Genomic DNA, 18,436 nt, shown 5'->3' on the forward strand with positions numbered 1-18,436 from the left:
GATTAGTCTACATAGCAGAAATGCCGGGGGCTGTTTTGGAGCTTGCTTGAAGGCTTTCTCGCGAGGTCTCGGGTGCCTGTGCTGGCTTTTGAAGGGCTTGCTCAGGCCTGATCAAACTCAGTCAGGCAACAACATATCAGATCTATTCCTCTCATCAGTCACATGTCAGCCGTAACTGTCACCAGATTTGCAGTTTAGTGTGCACAGCTCAACACTTCCAATTAATGCAGCCCGGGTATTTAACAATCTATCATTTCAGAGCTAGCACTTTACAGAACTGCATGCAAGGCAGCCTTGCACTTCGATAAGGCAGGAGCCCTGGAAGGCTTCCTTCATACACATGGATTTTACTCTTTCCCTGCCACAGTGTGGTGGAAGATATTGCTGGTTTAGTTGCATTTCACAGGCTTAGGAAGTGTTAAAAAAAATCAGCACGTGACTACAAAAAAATTTCAAAAAATAAAGATTTATAATAGGTGATTCAGCAATGAGAGGCTTTTGTGATCTTCCATGGGAAGCTACTATTTTTAGTGAATTATTATAAGCAATAGCATCACTCACATTTATTTATAAAGGCATGAAAGAACACCCATACATGTTTCTAAATAGTTGATGTATAGTAACGGCCATATGCTGAGAATGAGCGAAAATAGAATTGAGCCCTCTGGTTTCCACAACACTGCGTGAGGGTTGTGCTAGGATCTTTGCATCTAAGAAATGCAAAACAGGGATTTTTTTTTTTCTAATTCTTCTTTCGAGCAAAACAAACCCAAAGCCTTCAAGATGAAAGTCTGCCTCGCAGTAAAATGGAATTGGTTTCATTGAGGTCTAACTGGGTGACCACTGGGGTTTGTGAGGACTTTTCCAGTAGCTTCAGCAGCTGGCAGACTTGGGCTGTGCTGACAGTGGTAGCTATTTTTATGAGACTTACTGTGTGTATAATAGTTGGGTTGATTAGTTATGTGTGCCTGTACTTCTCTTGGGACTCTGTGGCATGGAGAAGTGCAGTGATGCAATGCTGAAGGGGCTCCACAAATGCAGCATGGTGTCATTTCCAAAGTTCCTACAGTAGAAGTGCTTTAAATGTGCGGGCTTGCCATTAAGAAAAAAATAAACAAATAAAGATGTTATCTGCTGATGACATCACTCCTGAACAGAAATTAGAGCTGTTTCAATCTGGCTCTGCAAAGACCCAGCCATGTGCATCCATTGCAGCTTTTTTGTATGCAGATCCTTGGGTTCAGTAAGGGGCAACATATTCCGTTCTCTTGCTGACTGTGTTCATGTCCCAGTCAAGTCTGCAGTGAGCTGCCTTGGGATTTTCACTAATTCAGCACCTTGCAAGAGTAATGCCTTAAAGTAAATTCCTACTCTTCATTAAGTTAAATCCCTTGATTGAAATTAATTATATTCTGGAATTTTGGGCAGCTGTGATACAAAGTGTGTGGAACAGAATGAAAAAGGTGGCTCTTGACAAGGTACCTTTAGCAACCTCCCAATGACAGTGCCTGCCTCCTGATTCCCAAATTCCATTTTAACATGGAGAAGCATCAGCATAACATGCAGAGGCTAACACTTTGCTTTTTAGGGGACTTCCAATAGCAAAGGATGCCGAGGTACATGGCAGGAGGAGTTGCTGGAGAGCCCAGCCTTGTTCTTGTTTCACAGCTGCATTAGTTAAAGTATCAGCATTTTCCTTGCTCTCTGCTTCCCATCTTGCAACACCCGGTGGAAAAAAAATAAATGACAACTGGCATGTTCTACTCATAGCAAAACAAATGTTATTTATTAGAGTACTCCTGTGGTCAGAGGGTGTCTGACTGTAAAATAACTGGAGATTTTTCTGCTAACTGGAAGCGTGATGCTCTGAGACAATTTCCAGGCAGTGTATATTTTCAGCTAAGTTTTATTTACGACAGCTAGTGATTTGCAATATCACTGCTTGCAAAGAGTGAGACAGCAGTTGCTTTAGCTAGAATTAATTAATTATTTTTTTGGGGGGGAAAACTTTCGATTAAGTTGTGACTCAGTTCCCACAGCTCCATGCATTGAGGTGCTTTTCTTTTCAAAAGGGAGGGCGGGCATAAGCCTCCTTGGAGGGCACGTTGCTCACTGCCTGCCCTTCTGGCAAGGAGCAGCTGAGGCAGTGGGGAGCAAGGCGCCTGTTGTTAGGGAGGGTTTGTTTTCCCTGTGCTAATCACCTTCTCCTGTCATAATTTGGCACGGCACGGTGCCCTGCGTGCTGGACGGAGGCAGATCCACATACTGCTCTCCTATCTGAGCCAGCGCATTTCGGAGGATAAATCTTTGCTGGACTTAATGTTTGCCCAAGGAGCTTTAATATCACTCAATGCTTTCTGCTTTTTCTAGTGGTGGGGGACAACGGACAGAGATGCAGGCAGAGAGCCAATTACAGTGGGGGCCTCTTGTAGCTATTCCCCTACCACCAAGGTCAGAAATACTCCTTTGAAAAGAGGGTAAGGAGGGGAATCCACAGAACCACCCTTCAGATGCCTAGCTGACCTTTTCCCCCTAAATCTATGGGGTGTTTTTTCCCTTTTTGTGCAGGAGGGGCATGCTTGGGTAGGGCTGAGCCTGTGTCATCCCACTTATCCTTTCCCAGGGCTGTGAGGATGGTGGCCTTTGCCAGCTGGGTGCAAAGGGATTTACTCTGCAGGACCCTGGTGCGCCCTCACTGCTTGCTTCTACATCTGGTGAGATTTGTGGGAGCTGCCTTAGGAACTTGCAGATGATGCCAAACATTGAGCACTGAAAACTTTTGGGTGTCAGGAAGGATTTCTTTTTTCTCTGTGTGTAATTTGCTTAATGTTTTTTTTTTCCCCCTGCAACTTCCATAATTTAGGAAAAATATAACAATCTGGAGGACATACTATTTTATATGGAAAAAGATGTATATCGGTACAACATGACTGGATAGATACTGTGGAAGGACTTTCTTTATGTTTTAGTTCTTGCTTTTTCTGCATCTCCGGAACAGCCTCACTGCTTCATTAAATTATATATATTTTCCTGGTTTGCAAAAACTCATGGAAGAGAGGAAGAAATTCTGAGACTTCTTTGGGTTGGGGATTTCAGAGTTGCTTAAGAAGAGCATCACTGCAGCCTTACAGAGCTAGGCAGAAAATGGTCATATGGAACCAACAGATTGGTGCTTCCTAGGTTTCTCCTTGCCTAGATTTGCAAATCCCTTTCACCAGAAATTCCTACGTACATGCACACAATTGACAACTTTAATTATTCATAATTTTGGAGTCACTGTTACCTGTTTTCTTGTTTACTTGCAATTGAATCTCATTGGGGACTTCAAACAAAAGGTAAAACTGTTAGTTGAAGCAGATTTTGAGTACTTCATGAGAAGGCACAGACGCTGGTCTGGATAGGAGGGCAGAATAGTTGGATTATTCACAAGCTTGTGTTTCAGCAACAACTGAATGTAAAGAAAATAGTTTAATTTTTCTTAAATAAATTATTTTTTGGTGGAGGCCCTCTCCAGGGATGTTCATCCCAAAGAAGCTTTGTGCTACACCATTTTGAGCTAGGTGACACAGACTGGAAACTGAAAAATATAAGTGAGCAAGCAGAGCTGTGGAGAAGTGGGGCTCCCTCCAGTCAGCTGGAGGCTGATAACATGGAATTATTTTTGTGGCTTCTTTTCAGTGGTATTAGATCTGATGCCTTTCTCTACTGCGTGGCTACCAGACAACTTCATACAGTGAAGTTAGAACATTAAATATGTTAATACTGTATAAAATGAAGTGTTACTCTCCCACATGAGCATTAGCAGCATTTATGGGTCTGCAGATAGCATTTGTTTTTCTCCCACCATGTCCTAGTATCCCACTTGTTAAAATAAACAACTGCTTTTGATTTGTAGCCATAACTTTACAGTTTAGGAGCCTGTATCTGAAATAACGAATTAGCCACTCACTACAAAACACTGAAATAAAAACAGACCAGTGTGTAACTTGGACTCAGCAGCCACCAGCTGTACCTCATCTTGCTAATCTTTAGGCCTTTTTTTAAAAAAAAAAAAAAAAAAAAAAAAAAGCGGGGGCTTTTAAGAGTTAAGTTACACAACTCTCTTTTTATTTTTAAAGTGAGTGGATTCCTTGTTGCGTTGTTGAGGATGATAAATTGATACCACATGTTGCTTCCAGACAAAAAAGACTCTGTACTGCAGTGGAAGCACTTGCAGCTGGTGTCTGAGTTAATGGACGGGCTCCACAAGGTAAACACAGCTTGGAAGAGGCTGAAACAGGCACAGGGAGGAGAAATTTTCTCCATTTTAAAGGCTCAAGCATTTCTGGTGTGGCCTGACCGGGGCTGAGTGTTGAAATAACACTCAGTCCCAGCCTCCCTGGGAGACTCATTCAGTCATTTATATCAAATCAGGTATATGGCACTTCGGGAATACTTGAGTGTCCTCTCTGGGAGCTTACCCATTTGCAGTCTTACCAAAATATCAAGAGAAACACGTGTAATTAGGACATGGTAGCCAATTTCTTTTTTCTTTGTGAGCAAAACGTGGCTGGTTCCCTCAAGGAGTATTAACTGAACAAAATGCAGTGCAGTGGATGGACATTTATAAAATGGATGAAATAGATAAAATTTATTAAAATCTCATAAAATGAGAGCATGGCCCTGAGTTTGGGGAAAGTGCTGTCACCCCTGGTGTTGCTGCCCTGGCTACTAGTGGGCACCCAGCTGTGCCCCTTCTCCTGCTGCTGTCAGCCTAAGCCTGGGTAGGGTAGCAGCGCTGCTTGCCTGTGGCACTGCACCACCCTCTGCTCACACCACAGATGACCTGCCTGGTGTGTTCCTCTGCCCTGGGTCTTTCTTGTCTCCAGGGCTGGTCGTTCTTCCCTGGGGGACCACCTCCCTGGGGGACCAGGACCCAGCTGGGATGGGCTGAAGGCCGTATGGGATACTCTTGATCTTATCTGCAAGAACCTCGGTCTTCTGGCTCTTAGCAGAGCGCACAGCGTTCTTCAAGTCTGGTATAAATAGTAACGCTAATAACGGGAGGAGCTCATCATCGTATTTCTTTTCTACCCTGCTCTTGTACAGTCCATATGTTGTACCCATCGGTGGTATCTGAGCTCTTTCCAAAGTGTCTGCAGCCTGGCTAGCATCTGTCCCATCTACATATGGTCTCCAGGACAGATGATGGAAGTTGCTTTATAGATCTTTTAAAGTTTTTCATTGCATTCTGGCATGGAAAAATGAGTTATGTTTCCATCGTCATGGCCTAATCCGTCTCCCATATAAGTCAAAGACAAATCCCTATTAATTTGATCAGCAACGGGTTCAAATGATAAACTGTATTTTCTTTGCTTCCCCACCTCCTTTGCGGTTTGTTGCATCGTCATATATTGTGAATGCACACAGTTTGAGCAAAGATTGTCCTGTGATATTTTCCTATATTTTAAGCAGATAGGAACGTTCTTTGACAGGTCAGAAACCAGGTAGAAAATACAGTTATTTCCATCCAGATTGCAGCCTGGTTGCACAGCACAACAGACTGATGTGAGTTGTCAATCCCGGTGACTTCTGTGGCAAAACTTGCATGTGAAAGGGTAATAGGATCCAGCCCTAATTTGATTTGGCAGAGCATCCATCACAAGGAGAAACCAAGAAACTCAGATACTGTTGCTGAAGAGGTTAGTGGGGGAGGTTACGTGAAAGAAGTGGGTTTTAAGGCAGTATTTGAACAGAGGGTGGAGATGGGGTACACAAAAATAAATCGGCCCATAATTATGCTTAAGAAAACAATCTTCCTACAGAAGAAAAGTAAAGAAAAACAGAAGCTGGAGTGTAAGTGGCATATTGCTTAATGTAAAGGAAAACAAACTCCTTGGATTTTTTTATAACCACCAATTTTCAACACAAAAGTATTATTACATTCTTTTATTACTTGTGTAATACCAACACTGAACAAAAAAGATATAATAAGAAGAAAATTACACATGTGCACACACATATCCACACATGCAGGAGCCCTCATCTTGAAAGGTGCCTCAGTCTCACAATTTTACCATTTAGGATTTTTCATGGGTTTAGGCCAAATAGTTTCATCCTACGGCTACCAGCAGCAGAAATAAGCCCTTTTATGAGAATACTGTAGGTTGAAAACTGTTAGCTGCTGGCGCTTTGGCTGAGTGTTTTTAGATCTGAAGCTATGTGGCACACTGTGTATGCCACCTTGGGTGTTTCTTTTCTGTGTTCTCTCAGATTTTTTTTCATTAGCAAGAGTCACAGTGGTGTGTATTCTTACGCCCAGCATTTTTAGGTGGGGAGCAGTGCGGTTTGTATAGCTCCTGTAACCTGGCTTGGTGTGGTGGTCTAGCTCTAGTTGTCTTCGCCCTGCTGCTGGCTCTTTGTGAGGAGAGATCCCCATACAGGTGTTCTCACAAGTGGTTGTCCATGAAAGTCACAAGGGGTGACTGTGAGAACGACCTGCATTGGTGCAGTACAAGCTGGAATATCAACAAAGTTTATTTTTTAAAAAAACTTTAGTTCTCCAGCCAGTTGGGAGAAACCTGAGGAAGTAAGCAATGGCGCCTAGTTATTAGAAGTTAGAAACAGATTGTTGCCAGGCTCTAAATGTAGTTAAAATGTTATCAGTTAAATAATAAAAAGCTCTTTCCTTCCTTAGACTGAAGAACTATTACGCTGCAACTCAATCCACCATATTTTATGGCATGATAGTCCCTTAGAAATGAACGAGTTTATAGCGAGGCACTGACCCAAACTTCTCTTGAGTATGTCTGTGAATCTGGTCTGCTGTTTTGTGCAAATTGCTTAAAACATAACAGTTGCTATTTTGAACCATGGTCCATATGATTTCTCTTTTCATTAAGTGATAATCACAACCACGTCTGCTGTCTGCGTACGAGAAGAACTTCAGACATGTTTTCCATTTCACAATCTGACAAAAACCACGACACTTAACAGGGGAAAATAAAAGCATTTTATACTGAAAATACTTGTTTAAAAAAAGCTGGACTGTATTTCTTTATACATCAAATGTGTCTCCAGTTCACTTATGTCAAACATTCATTTATCCTAAGGATGCAAATGTCAAGATGCTTGTGAATGATTTGTTGATTGATTCATTCTTTGCCCATTTAAATCTGGAATTTTGTCAGTGCTTTGTAAATGAAGGACATTTATCCTGAATGGTTTGATTATGCTGTGATCCTTTGTGTTTTTAAAGCATGCTGGTAGAACAAATGTGGGTTTATCCTCTTTATAGATATACCTGGTAATTGCCAAAATTTAAGAAAAAAGAACTCATGCAACTTTTTAAACTTGATCATCTTTAACCTGGAGGAATACCACAGCTGTTTTGTCAAGGCAATATGGGATAGATTCAGAAATCTTTTGACTTGCACATGGAGAAAAACCCAAACCTGGAAACATTCTTACTAACGAATGCTATTTGCTTGTCCTTTCTTTGAGCCATATTTTAAGGCCAAGATCAGCAGTATGAGTGGAGTGGGATTTTCATCTCAGTTATTTTGGTTTAAATCTGGAGTTATTTCACTAGGGGTACCGTGGGCTGGTGTTTTTTGGCCTCTTTCTCATTCTGAGGTGATTATCATTGTTTTGAGCCAATGTGGTTTATATATGGTAGATATTGCTGACTAGCACAAGCAGGTAATATGCAAGAGCAGGCAGTGCACGGACTCCCCTGAAAGTACTGTATTTCATAGCATCCTGTACAGCATGGGGTATCCAACTCTGTACAGCAGCTTTATACAGCTCCACATCTAGCAGCTTACAGGGACAGGGATATCGTCATGTAGAGTGTCACATCACATTTTGAAGACTGTGAGGATACTATAGCGAGGGGACGGCTGGCTGGCTAGCTACTGCAGTATGGGTGTAATTCTGGTGCCTCTAATCAAAGAGAGAAAGTACAGCTTAGTCACGCACAGAGTGCCTGTGGGAGAGGAGCAACAGCACTTGCAGTTTTCTCAAGAATTATTATAACAAATACGCAACACACATGCCCATGAAGAATTAAAAAGACATTTGCAGAGGCTGGGATGAGTGTGACTACCCCTCCAGTCAGATTTTTGCAGTGCCTTTGCAGTTTTTATTTCAAGGAACTGATGGCAAGGTTGCTGATAGTGTAGAGGTTTGTCCTGAGTCAAAAGTGAGGGAGAAACATCTAGCTCCTTGCTAGCAGGAACTGGAGCTGTGTCATATTCCGTTCCTTAGGGCGTGGTTTTTGGGGGTGTAAACATGGGCACCAGGAATGCACAGCTAGTGCAAGCACAGGGCTTACTTTACAGCAGCATGCTGGGACACTGCAGTTGCACTCCAGCCCTCCTGTATCCACCACCCGAGAAACCTGTGGTGATGGAGGGCCCAGTGTTTTTTATTCATGTTGCTGTTTTCATGTCATGCTGGTTAATGATTGAGATTTGGGTAGTAAAAGAAAAGAAGTGGGGTGCTGGTCTTGACGTTCTGTTTTGTTCCCTTCCTGCAGAATTCGATCCGGCACAACTTGTCACTCCACAGCCGATTCGTCAGGGTGCAGAATGAAGGCACTGGGAAAAGCTCTTGGTGGATGATCAACCCAGATGGTGGAAAAGGTGGAAAGGCACCCCGGAGACGTGCTGTGTCAATGGACAACAGCAACAAGTACACAAAGAGCAGAGGGCGCGCTGCTAAGAAAAAGGCAGCCCTACAGACCGCTCAGGAGACGAGTGAGGACAGCCCTTCTCAGCTCTCCAAGTGGCCAGGGAGTCCCACCTCCCGCAGCAGCGATGAGCTGGATGCATGGACGGATTTTCGCTCCCGTACAAATTCAAATGCCAGTACGATCAGTGGCCGCTTGTCACCGATTTTGGCAAGCACCGAACTAGATGATGTTCAAGATGACGATGCTCCGCTTTCTCCCATGCTGTACAGCAGTCCATCGAGCTTGTCCCCATCGGTAAACAAACCGTGTACTGTGGAGTTGCCTAGGTTGACTGATATGGCTGGGACAATGAATTTGAACGATGGACTGACAGATAACCTCATGGATGATCTATTGGACAATATAACACTCCCTCCCTCCCAGCAGTCGCCCACAGGAGGGATAATGCAGAGAAGCTCCAGTTTTCCTTATGGTTCCAAAGGTTCAGGGCTGGGTTCCCCATCGAGTAGTTTCAATAACACCGTGTTCGGGCCGTCGTCCCTGAATTCCCTCCGCCAGTCGCCCATGCAGACCATTCAGGAGAACAAGCAGGCCACCTTCTCTTCCATTTCTCATTACAACAACCAGACGCTGCAGGATCTCCTCGCCTCTGATGCACTTAGTCACAGCGATGTCATGATGACACAGTCTGACCCACTCATGTCACAAGCCAGCACAGCTGTGTCTGCCCAGAATTCCCGCAGGAATATAATGCTCCGCAACGACCCCATGATGTCGTTTGCCGCGCAGTCCAGCCAGGGCAGTCTGGTCAATCAGAACCTGCCCCATCACCAGCACCAGTCCCACAACTCCTCTCTTGGTGGCAGCCGTGCCTTGTCCAATTCCATCAGTAACATAGGCTTGAGTGACTCGAACAGCTTGGGATCCACCAAACATCAGCAGTCACCTGTCAATCAGTCTATGCAAACGCTTTCTGACCCGCTCTCAGGCTCCTCTTTGTACTCCTCTAGCGTGAACCTCCCGGTCATGGGACACGAGAAATTCCCAAGTGACTTGGACCTGGATATTTTCAATGGGAGCCTGGAGTGTGACATGGAGTCCATTATCCGCAGTGAACTCATGGATGCAGATGGGCTGGATTTTAACTTTGATTCCCTCATCTCAGCTCAGAACGTTGTCAGTCTGAATGTGGGGAACTTCACTGGTGCTAAACAGGCTTCATCACAGAGTTGGGTACCAGGCTGAAGGATCTTTGAGAACAGGGAAAATGGGCAAACAGGTCAGTGCCCCATAGATGTGGTAAAATAATTGGTTCCTTAGTTTTATTGGACTTTGCACCAAACCCTTAATAGTTAGTGCACACTAATAATATTAATTTGGCTTTTGATGGCTTGCTATGTGTTGGTATGCAACAGGCACAACCAAGAAACATTTGGAGGTGTGGAGGTAAAGGAGGCTAAGCTATAAAAGCTGTTCAACTGCAACACTGTCAGCACACATCTGATGCTTTGTGTCCTCCTTAATAAAGGCATGAGAAATGTTAATGACAAATCAGGCAAACCAAGGTGGAATATTTGTGGGTTTTAGGAATCACAGAGCTCCAACTCATCTTCTTTGAAGTCGCAACAGATGAATTCAGCTCTGCTGTGGATGCCGCATGTAGTCAAGCTGTGTTACATAGGGACGAGGCAAGGGGCTTTGCAGTCAGTGGAGCAATGTTACTGCAGGGGTGGAGGAAGAGCATATTTGCAAGATCAGTGTGTGCACTGAGTATCGGGTGTGCGGGACAGATCTGGATTGAGTTAGAGTTGAACTGCTGCTGTGGTACAGCAACGCTAGTGAAGTTGTTTGGGTTTTTTAAAATTGTATTTCTTGGCAAAAAAAGAAGTTGTAGCAAGTGGAGGAATTGTATCTTGAAATAGCAAAGGTGGGATCCTGGTCCCAGGAATGTCCTGGGTTTAATGTTTTAAATATGCGAAAATTGTTGGTCCCCCTGCAGGACTGGGGTGGTGAGTGTCATTTTCTTTTGGACTCCACCAAGAGATTATTTGTAGGTTTGGGTTCTGCCATAGGTGCTTTTGAAATCTTAGCCCCTTCAGATTAATTTTTTCCAGATTGATATGGGTTTTTTTCATTGCTTTTTTTCCCACAGCTGGGGGCATTTGAACTTGTAAACATTGTTTCTGTCATCCTTTTCTGATTCTGCAGGCTCCTGCCCATGCCTCTCCCTGCTCACAAGTACATGTTCACTGACTCATAGGGTAGGTGCCACACAAAGTGCCCTTTCTCCTTTGTTTATTTATTAGTATAAGAGAGTAGATTTCAAAATACAGTAAGATAAAAGGTTAGCTATAAATTATTGAAAGTATTCTGTTAACTTCAAAATAGTATGTAGAGTATCCCAGTGGTAAGGTTAAATGAGGCATTCATTCAGTTTGCAGCTTACTTCTAAATTCATTATTTTCTAGATGAAGGATGGAAAGAAGGAGTCAGTGTTGTTTGACTTTACAGTGCATAATTTGCCCCTTTCATCTTTAATTGAGTTTTCATTCTCTGTTTCAGAGTTAGATGTTCAAGATGAAGCTTTGGGGTAGGTGAGCAGCAGTGGTGAACCTCTTGAATGTCTTCCTGTGTGTATGGAGTACCACGGGAGGCATGTGCAGTGATCTGCCGTCTGTGAGGGAGAACAGGACTGCACAGGGATTCTCCTTTCAGTCGTTCTGCAAAGCTGCCTCACTCCGGTGGAGCAGTCGGTTTGCACAGGCCTTTCTCTGTAGGCGGGAGGATTTCCTCTGGTTCTTTCACATCTTCTCGCTCAAAGAGAGAGTGTTGCAGTGCAGGGCCAGGAGACGGGCTGCAGAGGTGGGCTCTAGAGGACACCATGTCCCACTGCCCCTGCACAAAAGAGCAGCTTGGCAAGGCCAGAGCCACAGCTGTATTCTGGTTTTAATTCAGTTCCAGCGCTGGAAAATTTAAGAAAGAAAAGGGGGGGAAAAAATTGACTCATGAACCAGGAAGCAAAAATTTGCAGAGGTTCACGGTTGCTGACCAGTTCTCTCTTCCTCTAGGTGCGTGAGCTGTTTGGATTAAAAAACCCTTTTTGCATGAGGTAAAAAAAAAAAAAAAAAAAAAGCAGCTGTAGGAGCCCTATTGCCATGAAACATCTAGCAGTACAATCTGCCAAATGGGGCCTAAAAAATAGATGTTATTGACAGCTTTGCTTCCCACAGGCAAATAGGGCAGTTGCCTGCTTTCATAGCTGTGTTTGCTGTGTATAGGTAGAAGCCGCCCGTGGGGAGACCTGTGTGGGCAGTGCGGAGGAGGCACACCATGCCACCTCCTCACCGATGCTCGCTGCTGCCTCTTCACCCCAGCCTGTGCCATTCATGAAAAGCGTAGCTGCCGTGATCTTTTTCAGGCTGCTTCCTCCGAATAAAGGAACTGACACATCTGTGTGAGTGGAGTCTCATTGCAGAGGACAGATTTATTAACGAGACAGCTCTCCTCGGCGGATTACTGTCCAGTCATCTGTGGAAGCCTCTTTCCCTCTCTCTGACAAGTGGACCGGCTGCTGCAGGGTGCCTCCGGTATCAGGTGCAAGCGCAGATGATTTCTGCTGAGCTGGTTCATCATGCACCCTTCCTCGTCTGTTAAGCAGCTCCGTTTGAGAGTTCGCCTCCCTCTGAGCATCTCATCTTTTGATAGGGACTCCTCACGTGACATTGGATGTAATCGTTCTGAATTGCTTTCTCAGTTACTTCTCCACTTTGCTGTAGCAATAGGGACCCTTGAATTAAAATCTCTTGGCAGTGTTCATGACCCCCATAATGAATCTTTTTAACTTGAAGACTGGGGAATGCTTTCAATAGAACAGCCTGGCACTTGCTCATGCTAAATCTGTTTCACGAGGGCGACCAGGTGTGTTTTGCAGGCAAGCAGCAGCAGTTAGAATGGATTATTGGCATACCTGGGAATAGTGAGTGCTGTGTTTTCTATGAAAAATAAGAGAAACGTTGGAGTCAGTTTTCAGGAAGAAAAGAAAGAAGCCAAATACTTGGATATTTAGTTTATACATACTCTAGGTATAGAGGGGGGATTTACTTTGGAAGAAAATCAACTACAGTTTCTTCATAGGGGAAGTAAAAAACCCACGCAGGAGACACCACCATTGCAGTGCCTGTGCACATTTGCTGCACGTGAACCTGTGCACAATATCTGCAGAGAGCCTTGCCCGGCTGTATGGTGCTGGCCCTGTGTCCCTGAGGCTGGCCATGCCCAGCCTTTCAGAGGGCCCTCATTGAGGCATATAAACGAATTTGGGTTTGTTTGGGGTTTTTTTGTTTTACAAGAAAGAGAGGAGAAAATCAGTATGATTTTTTTCTTGCTTTATTCACTCAGCCATAATTTTCCTCTCTTAAGCTGGCTGGGGCCTCCATTCCTCTCTCTCTGCCTGCTTCCCAAGAGCACTGGATATGCTTTCCACCCACTCAGATAATCATCACCTTGGTTTTTCAGTTTGTTTATCAATAAATAAAGACATCACTATTCCCTCACCTGTCTCTAGAATACGTTTTATTTTTAAATTAATGAGTCCTCTCTCAGCCTGGGATTCCCACGATTCTGCAGTTTGCTCCATGGTCCTTCTGAGCTGATGAGTCCCAAGGGACGTGGCATTTGCCAAACAGTAGTCCCAAACAGACTGCCAGGGGAGACTGTTTGGGACATTTACTGCTGCCTGGAATGTCAGGAGCTGGTGATCAGCTACTGCGTGGGCAAACATTTCCTCCAGCATCAAAACCCATCCAAGTTGGTTTTACCTTGATTGTTTCAGTGATCCAGTTTACAATGGTGCTGCGCAGGCAGCGAGGCTGGCAGGGCTTGGGCAAGGGGTGGAGGATGGCTCAAGTGCGAGCAAGGAAGGGACTTCTTGAGATGGTTTTACTGTCTAAAAATCTTAATGTGCCATGTAGTGGGATGCCTCTGGGCTCTGTAACAGAGCTGTGCTGGAGTCACGGTGTCATGTTCAGAAACTACAAGTGAAATACCTCACAGATCAGTTAAAGTCACTCATTTCGCCCTAGCATCATCTAGGTCCCACATCATCTTACTGTAGCATAAGAGTGCACAAGCAACTAATAGCAGCATCATGTAACGTTCGCATAATTTGATGATTAACATCTCTGATAAAGCAGAATGCTAGGAAATGTAACAAAATGCCTGTTGCATTTTATTAGTCTGTATCAGTTTGGACTGATTTGTTAATTGGCGTTCAACCTGTTTCTGGGTGAAATTCATACCAAAGATGAATACATAGGTCAGCAGATGACTTACTGTTCCCTACACCACCATCTTAAAAGTTCACATAAGTAGTAAAAGATCTCCATTTGGATGGAGTTTCAAATCAGAGAACTCTGGACAATATGCCACGAGGAAGATGATTTTTGTTCTTTACCAGAAATCTTCTTTTCTGCTTATGAAATCTGAAGTGTGGAGACCAGAATCAGTGGATCTCTTGCCTGAAGATGCTGGCAGCCTCAGGACCATAGCTGTGCTTCCTTCTCTCTTATTTTCAAAAATCAGGTCTTAGGGATAGGGCTGGAAGGTTTCTTACATGGAGCCAAGATGCGGCTGGCTGCCTTAAAAAAATCTAAAGGAAATTCAGGAGCAGCAAATTTTTCTGCTCCATTTCTAACAGGTTAGTGGTTAAGGCATTGGCACGCTTCTAACATTTAAGTGTTGTTTCAGCCAGCCCAAGTTTTGAAAGGTGGTTTTGTGACTAGCTAAACATCACGTGCACCAAGTTTAGTCTTTGAACAAAAATACCTGTGTAGAAAATGTGTTTCGCTGTGAACAGGGATCCCATTAACTCCAAGGAGGGCCTGCCCAGAGCAGGTTCCTCACTCCCCGAGCACACACCAGCAGCATGGGAGCCAACTCAGTGCTCGTGGCTGCTGGGGAGGAGGACACAGGAAAGCTGGGCTGCCCCCCATGCGGTCCCTTTGGCCACAGTGCCCCTCAAAGCCCCTCGGATGTAGGGGCCAGTCCTGCACTTGCAGGTATGCTGTGACTTTTGCTGTGTGAAGGCAGCAGGAGCTGACACATAAACACAATAAATCGCTCACTCCTTCTGGGAGTAAGACTTTTATTTTGGTTTGTGGGGGGTTTTTTTTAATCAAGGTTTATGTTTTGGGGTTTTATTAACCCAGGAAAAAGATCTGTAACAACCAGGACTGCCTCCACAGGCTTGTGTTGGGAGTATACAGCAGCTGAAGCCAGGACAGTGGTCTGATCCTGTGGTTTGGGTGTTCTTCTGTTGGTGTTTTATATAGATATATTTTTTAGTACCTCATGCTTTGTCGTGTGATTCAGCAGCAATAATTAGGCAGAAACTTGCTGTCCCTGCAGATGCCAAGATTACAGGATGACATACTCTCACCAGATGACAGCACAAACTGATATTTTTAGAACAACCCACATCAACTGGTCTCCCCAGTGCTTTCCTCCCTGGATCAGCAGCACGCAGGTTTTATTACAGAATGAGTCTTCACAAATCATCTTTTTCATGTGAATGAGCTGTAATGATTGTTTAGAGCTGCAGATCAGTGTTGGTCCCCAGACGCACTGTTGCCTGATAGCTGGGATGGTTACAGGTGGTTTTTCTTTTTTCTTTCCTTCTTTTGAGCCAGACTTTCAAATAGCCCCCCTAAAAACATATTTTCTTGAAGTGCGTAATAAGAGATCCTTTTTAGAAACATAGCGTCGTGCAGCCGTTGAAAGGTCGAGATTTTTTTCATAGCAATTCAGCACTCAGCCAAGGTGATGAACTGACAGCCAGAGAGGTTTAAGTCTTATGTTTATGACAGCCAAAGAGCACAGGTATAGCGTAGGCAGCGGGAGTGCACATATTTGAGTAGTACCATACGTAAATTGCTGGCCTTTCTCTCCTGGCTTGGGGAGGGAGGATGAAGGAAGGATGCTCGTGCAACGCCACCTTGGGCTCCTGGTGCTGCCAGTGGAGAGTCTCCAGAAGGATGCTCCCATCAGCACTGTCCCTGATTGAGTCCCCCACAGTGCGTGGGGACACTGACCCCATTAAATCAGGTACCTGCAGTTGGGTGATGGGAATGCTCCACTCTGGTCCAGTCTATGGGGGCTTTTTAATCAGCTTTTCCACTCAGATTACTGCGCAGGGTGGCAGTTGTTGGAGTCTGGCAGAGCAGACATCTGCTGAGCAGTAATCAGACGGAGACACAGTTCAGCTATTGGAGGCCGCTGTGTAGCTGCAGTTGTCTGCCATTACTCCAGGAAAAAAGCCACTTTTCCCAGATGATGCCATGGAGAATGGCTTGCGTTTATGCACTTCTACAACTGAGGTGACTATCTTGCCCATTGTTTTTCCCTTGTACTGTCTGCTTTTCCTGACTTTCATAGGTGATTTATTTCATACAAATGTAGAGAAAAATCTGGTTTGGGGAAGGACCTTCCCTCTCTTGTCATTTCTACCACCTGTAAGTCATGATAGAGGATGTCCTGCCTTATATCAACATGGTGGAAATCCTTTTGGCGTGACCTGTGTGAGCATTATTGGCCTGTCATTTACAACTTACTGCAGAGGAAAATTAGGAGACTCCACAGCAGGGAGGATGTTTTTAAAATAGGCTTGGTACCTGGAAGAGAAAAAGGAACTTTATGAGGACATTCAGAATAAAGAGTATATAGCACGTTTCCATAGCACTGTAAACCCATAATTCAGGATGTTGCCAGCCATGCAGGTACCTTTTACTCAAAAAAAGCAGCTCTTCTTCTTCAGATTCAAAAGTACAAGCAAAATCCTTCTCTGGTCTTGAACAAGTGTAGTAGTTATCCATCCTTTTCTGATCTCTTTCCAGTAGTGGTCTCTTTCCTAGTGTTCCCAAGTGCCTAAAGAAAGCACCGTTATTTCAGCTGATATACTTTATACCTAACAGTAGATGTATTTTGCAAGCATTTTTGGCCTTCCTCCACTAGTCCAGCAGCATCCTGCCTAAAAGGTGCTATGTCGAACACTCAGGCTGATGTCTCTCAATCAATGGCAGCGTCACCCATAACTGACAGAATTTCCACCCCACTCCTCAGGCCCCTGAACAACAGCCAGTGGATAAAATTTACCATAAGGCTGTCAAGTAAGAAGCTGGGAGACCTTGTAGAGAGATGATATTCACAATCTAAACTCTTCTCTGTTGGCCAGGGCAGAGAATTGAACCTGGCTAGATGTGAAGGTTCTCAACAGCAATTGGATATCAGCAGTGCTTGTGCTGAAAGCCAGCATAACTGCACATGGACAGCTCTGTAGGTGTAAAAACAAGTGTGTCAGCATGTGGTCTTCTTGTACAGGCAACACCACAGTGATATATGTAGTGGACTCTGCATACACCTGCTTCTCTTGCAAGCAAGTGCGGAATTTCCTGTGAATTTGGTTGTTCAGGATCGGGTTCTGATACATTAGGAAAACCCCGGTCTACTTTTCCTTTCAAGTGTGTGAGCATGGGTGAACCAATTTCTCTGTGTGTGTCTCCTTTTCATCTGTAAAATGGGTAGAAGAGACCTTACCCACCTTTCAGGGTAAAATGAACTGCCCAGAGGAATGGTGGATTCTCCCTTATTGGAAATACTTCAGACTTGGCTTGACAGGGCCCTGAATAACCTAACCTAAGGTCTTGCCTTCAACAGAAAGTTCATCCTGGTGATGCTGAGTCCCTTCCAGCCTGGACTTTTCTATGATTCTGTAGACATGTGGAATATAAGAATAACATGCAGATCACTAGTTGCAGCACCTCACTACAATTCTGGGCAAGCCTTTCATCCCAGGGAGCTGATACAGTGTGAGAGAACAATATGCTATCTTTAGTTACATTTACTTCCAAAATACTTGGTTATCTTTTATAGTTTGCAGTGTTTCTTGGAGTGGAAGAGCAGCAACAGAAGGAAGAGAGACACTTTCGTGCTTTACGTGCCTGCAGAAGTACCAGCACAGCAACTTTTTATCTCCCATAAGTCTTAGCTCTGTGCTGACGTTCTTCCTCTTTCCATCCTTCTCCCTCACTCTCTGCCCCTGATTCTGAGCTGGAAAAGATCTGTTTTTATGAGTAGAACTTTTTGTGAAGTTGCAACATGCCTGAAAGTTCAGGAAAGAAGGCACATTAAGTTGCCAGCTCTTTTTTATCCCTGGGCTTTGCACCCTGACCTCAGTGTTGTCTCTCAGCTCAGACCCATCCTAGTGCCGCGTATGCTAAGCCTGTATTTTGTCCCTGCGGCATACCTGCCGTAGCGTTGGGATTCCTAATTTTTATTCTGCTTGAACAAAAAAAAATCTCATGCTGCAATTTTGTCATTATAGAAGGATTGGCCACAGTAATTATCTTCCTTACTTGTTTCTAAACACTGTGTGTTCTTCAGTCTTGAGTTGTGAAACCTTGGGCAGAATATTAACTTGTAACCACATGTAATCAAGTCTTGCTTTTTGAGCCTACCCCCAGTTTGGAGTAGAAGTTACACTGCTGGCAGTGATGGCAAATCGAGGGGCAGAGGCACCAGAACAAATGCACATCTGTCACTAAAGGATGCAAGGTCCCTTCAAAATGTTTGTATCCCCAGTCTCTAGACAATAAAAGTAATTATTGGGATTTCCTGTCCCTGAGGAGTCATTATGGAGTGGTACTCATGGAAAACACTTGTTTTATAGACCTCTGAGAGGTGATACTTTTCAAGATGTGATCCACTCAA

The 18,436-nt window shown here is 44.2% G+C and overlaps 1 protein-coding gene across 13 annotated transcripts in view; it reads left to right on the top strand.

Moving 5' to 3' along the window:
• Window positions 1–18,436, top strand: part of FOXO3 (forkhead box O3) — a 94,954-nt gene that overhangs the window by 68,408 nt on the left and 8,110 nt on the right. For 5 of the 13 annotated variants that reach the window (XM_074896132.1, XM_074896141.1, XM_074896139.1 and 2 more), the window contains one exon: window positions 8,519–13,227. The exons of 1 other annotated variant lie outside the window; for it this stretch is intronic. In XM_074896132.1, the coding sequence (XP_074752233.1) occupies window positions 8,519–9,919 (1,401 nt within the window). In that variant the 3' untranslated portion in view covers window positions 9,920–13,227. Of the gene's footprint in view, window positions 1–8,518; window positions 13,228–18,436 lie in introns of those variants that run through there. 7 more of the 13 variants (XR_012632820.1, XR_012632819.1, XR_012632818.1 and 4 more) reach the window with 7 other exon arrangements.

The sequence above is a fragment of the Athene noctua genome, chromosome 1, assembly GCF_965140245.1.
Source record: "Athene noctua chromosome 1, bAthNoc1.hap1.1, whole genome shotgun sequence".
NCBI classification, from domain to species: Eukaryota; Metazoa; Chordata; class Aves; order Strigiformes; family Strigidae; genus Athene; species Athene noctua.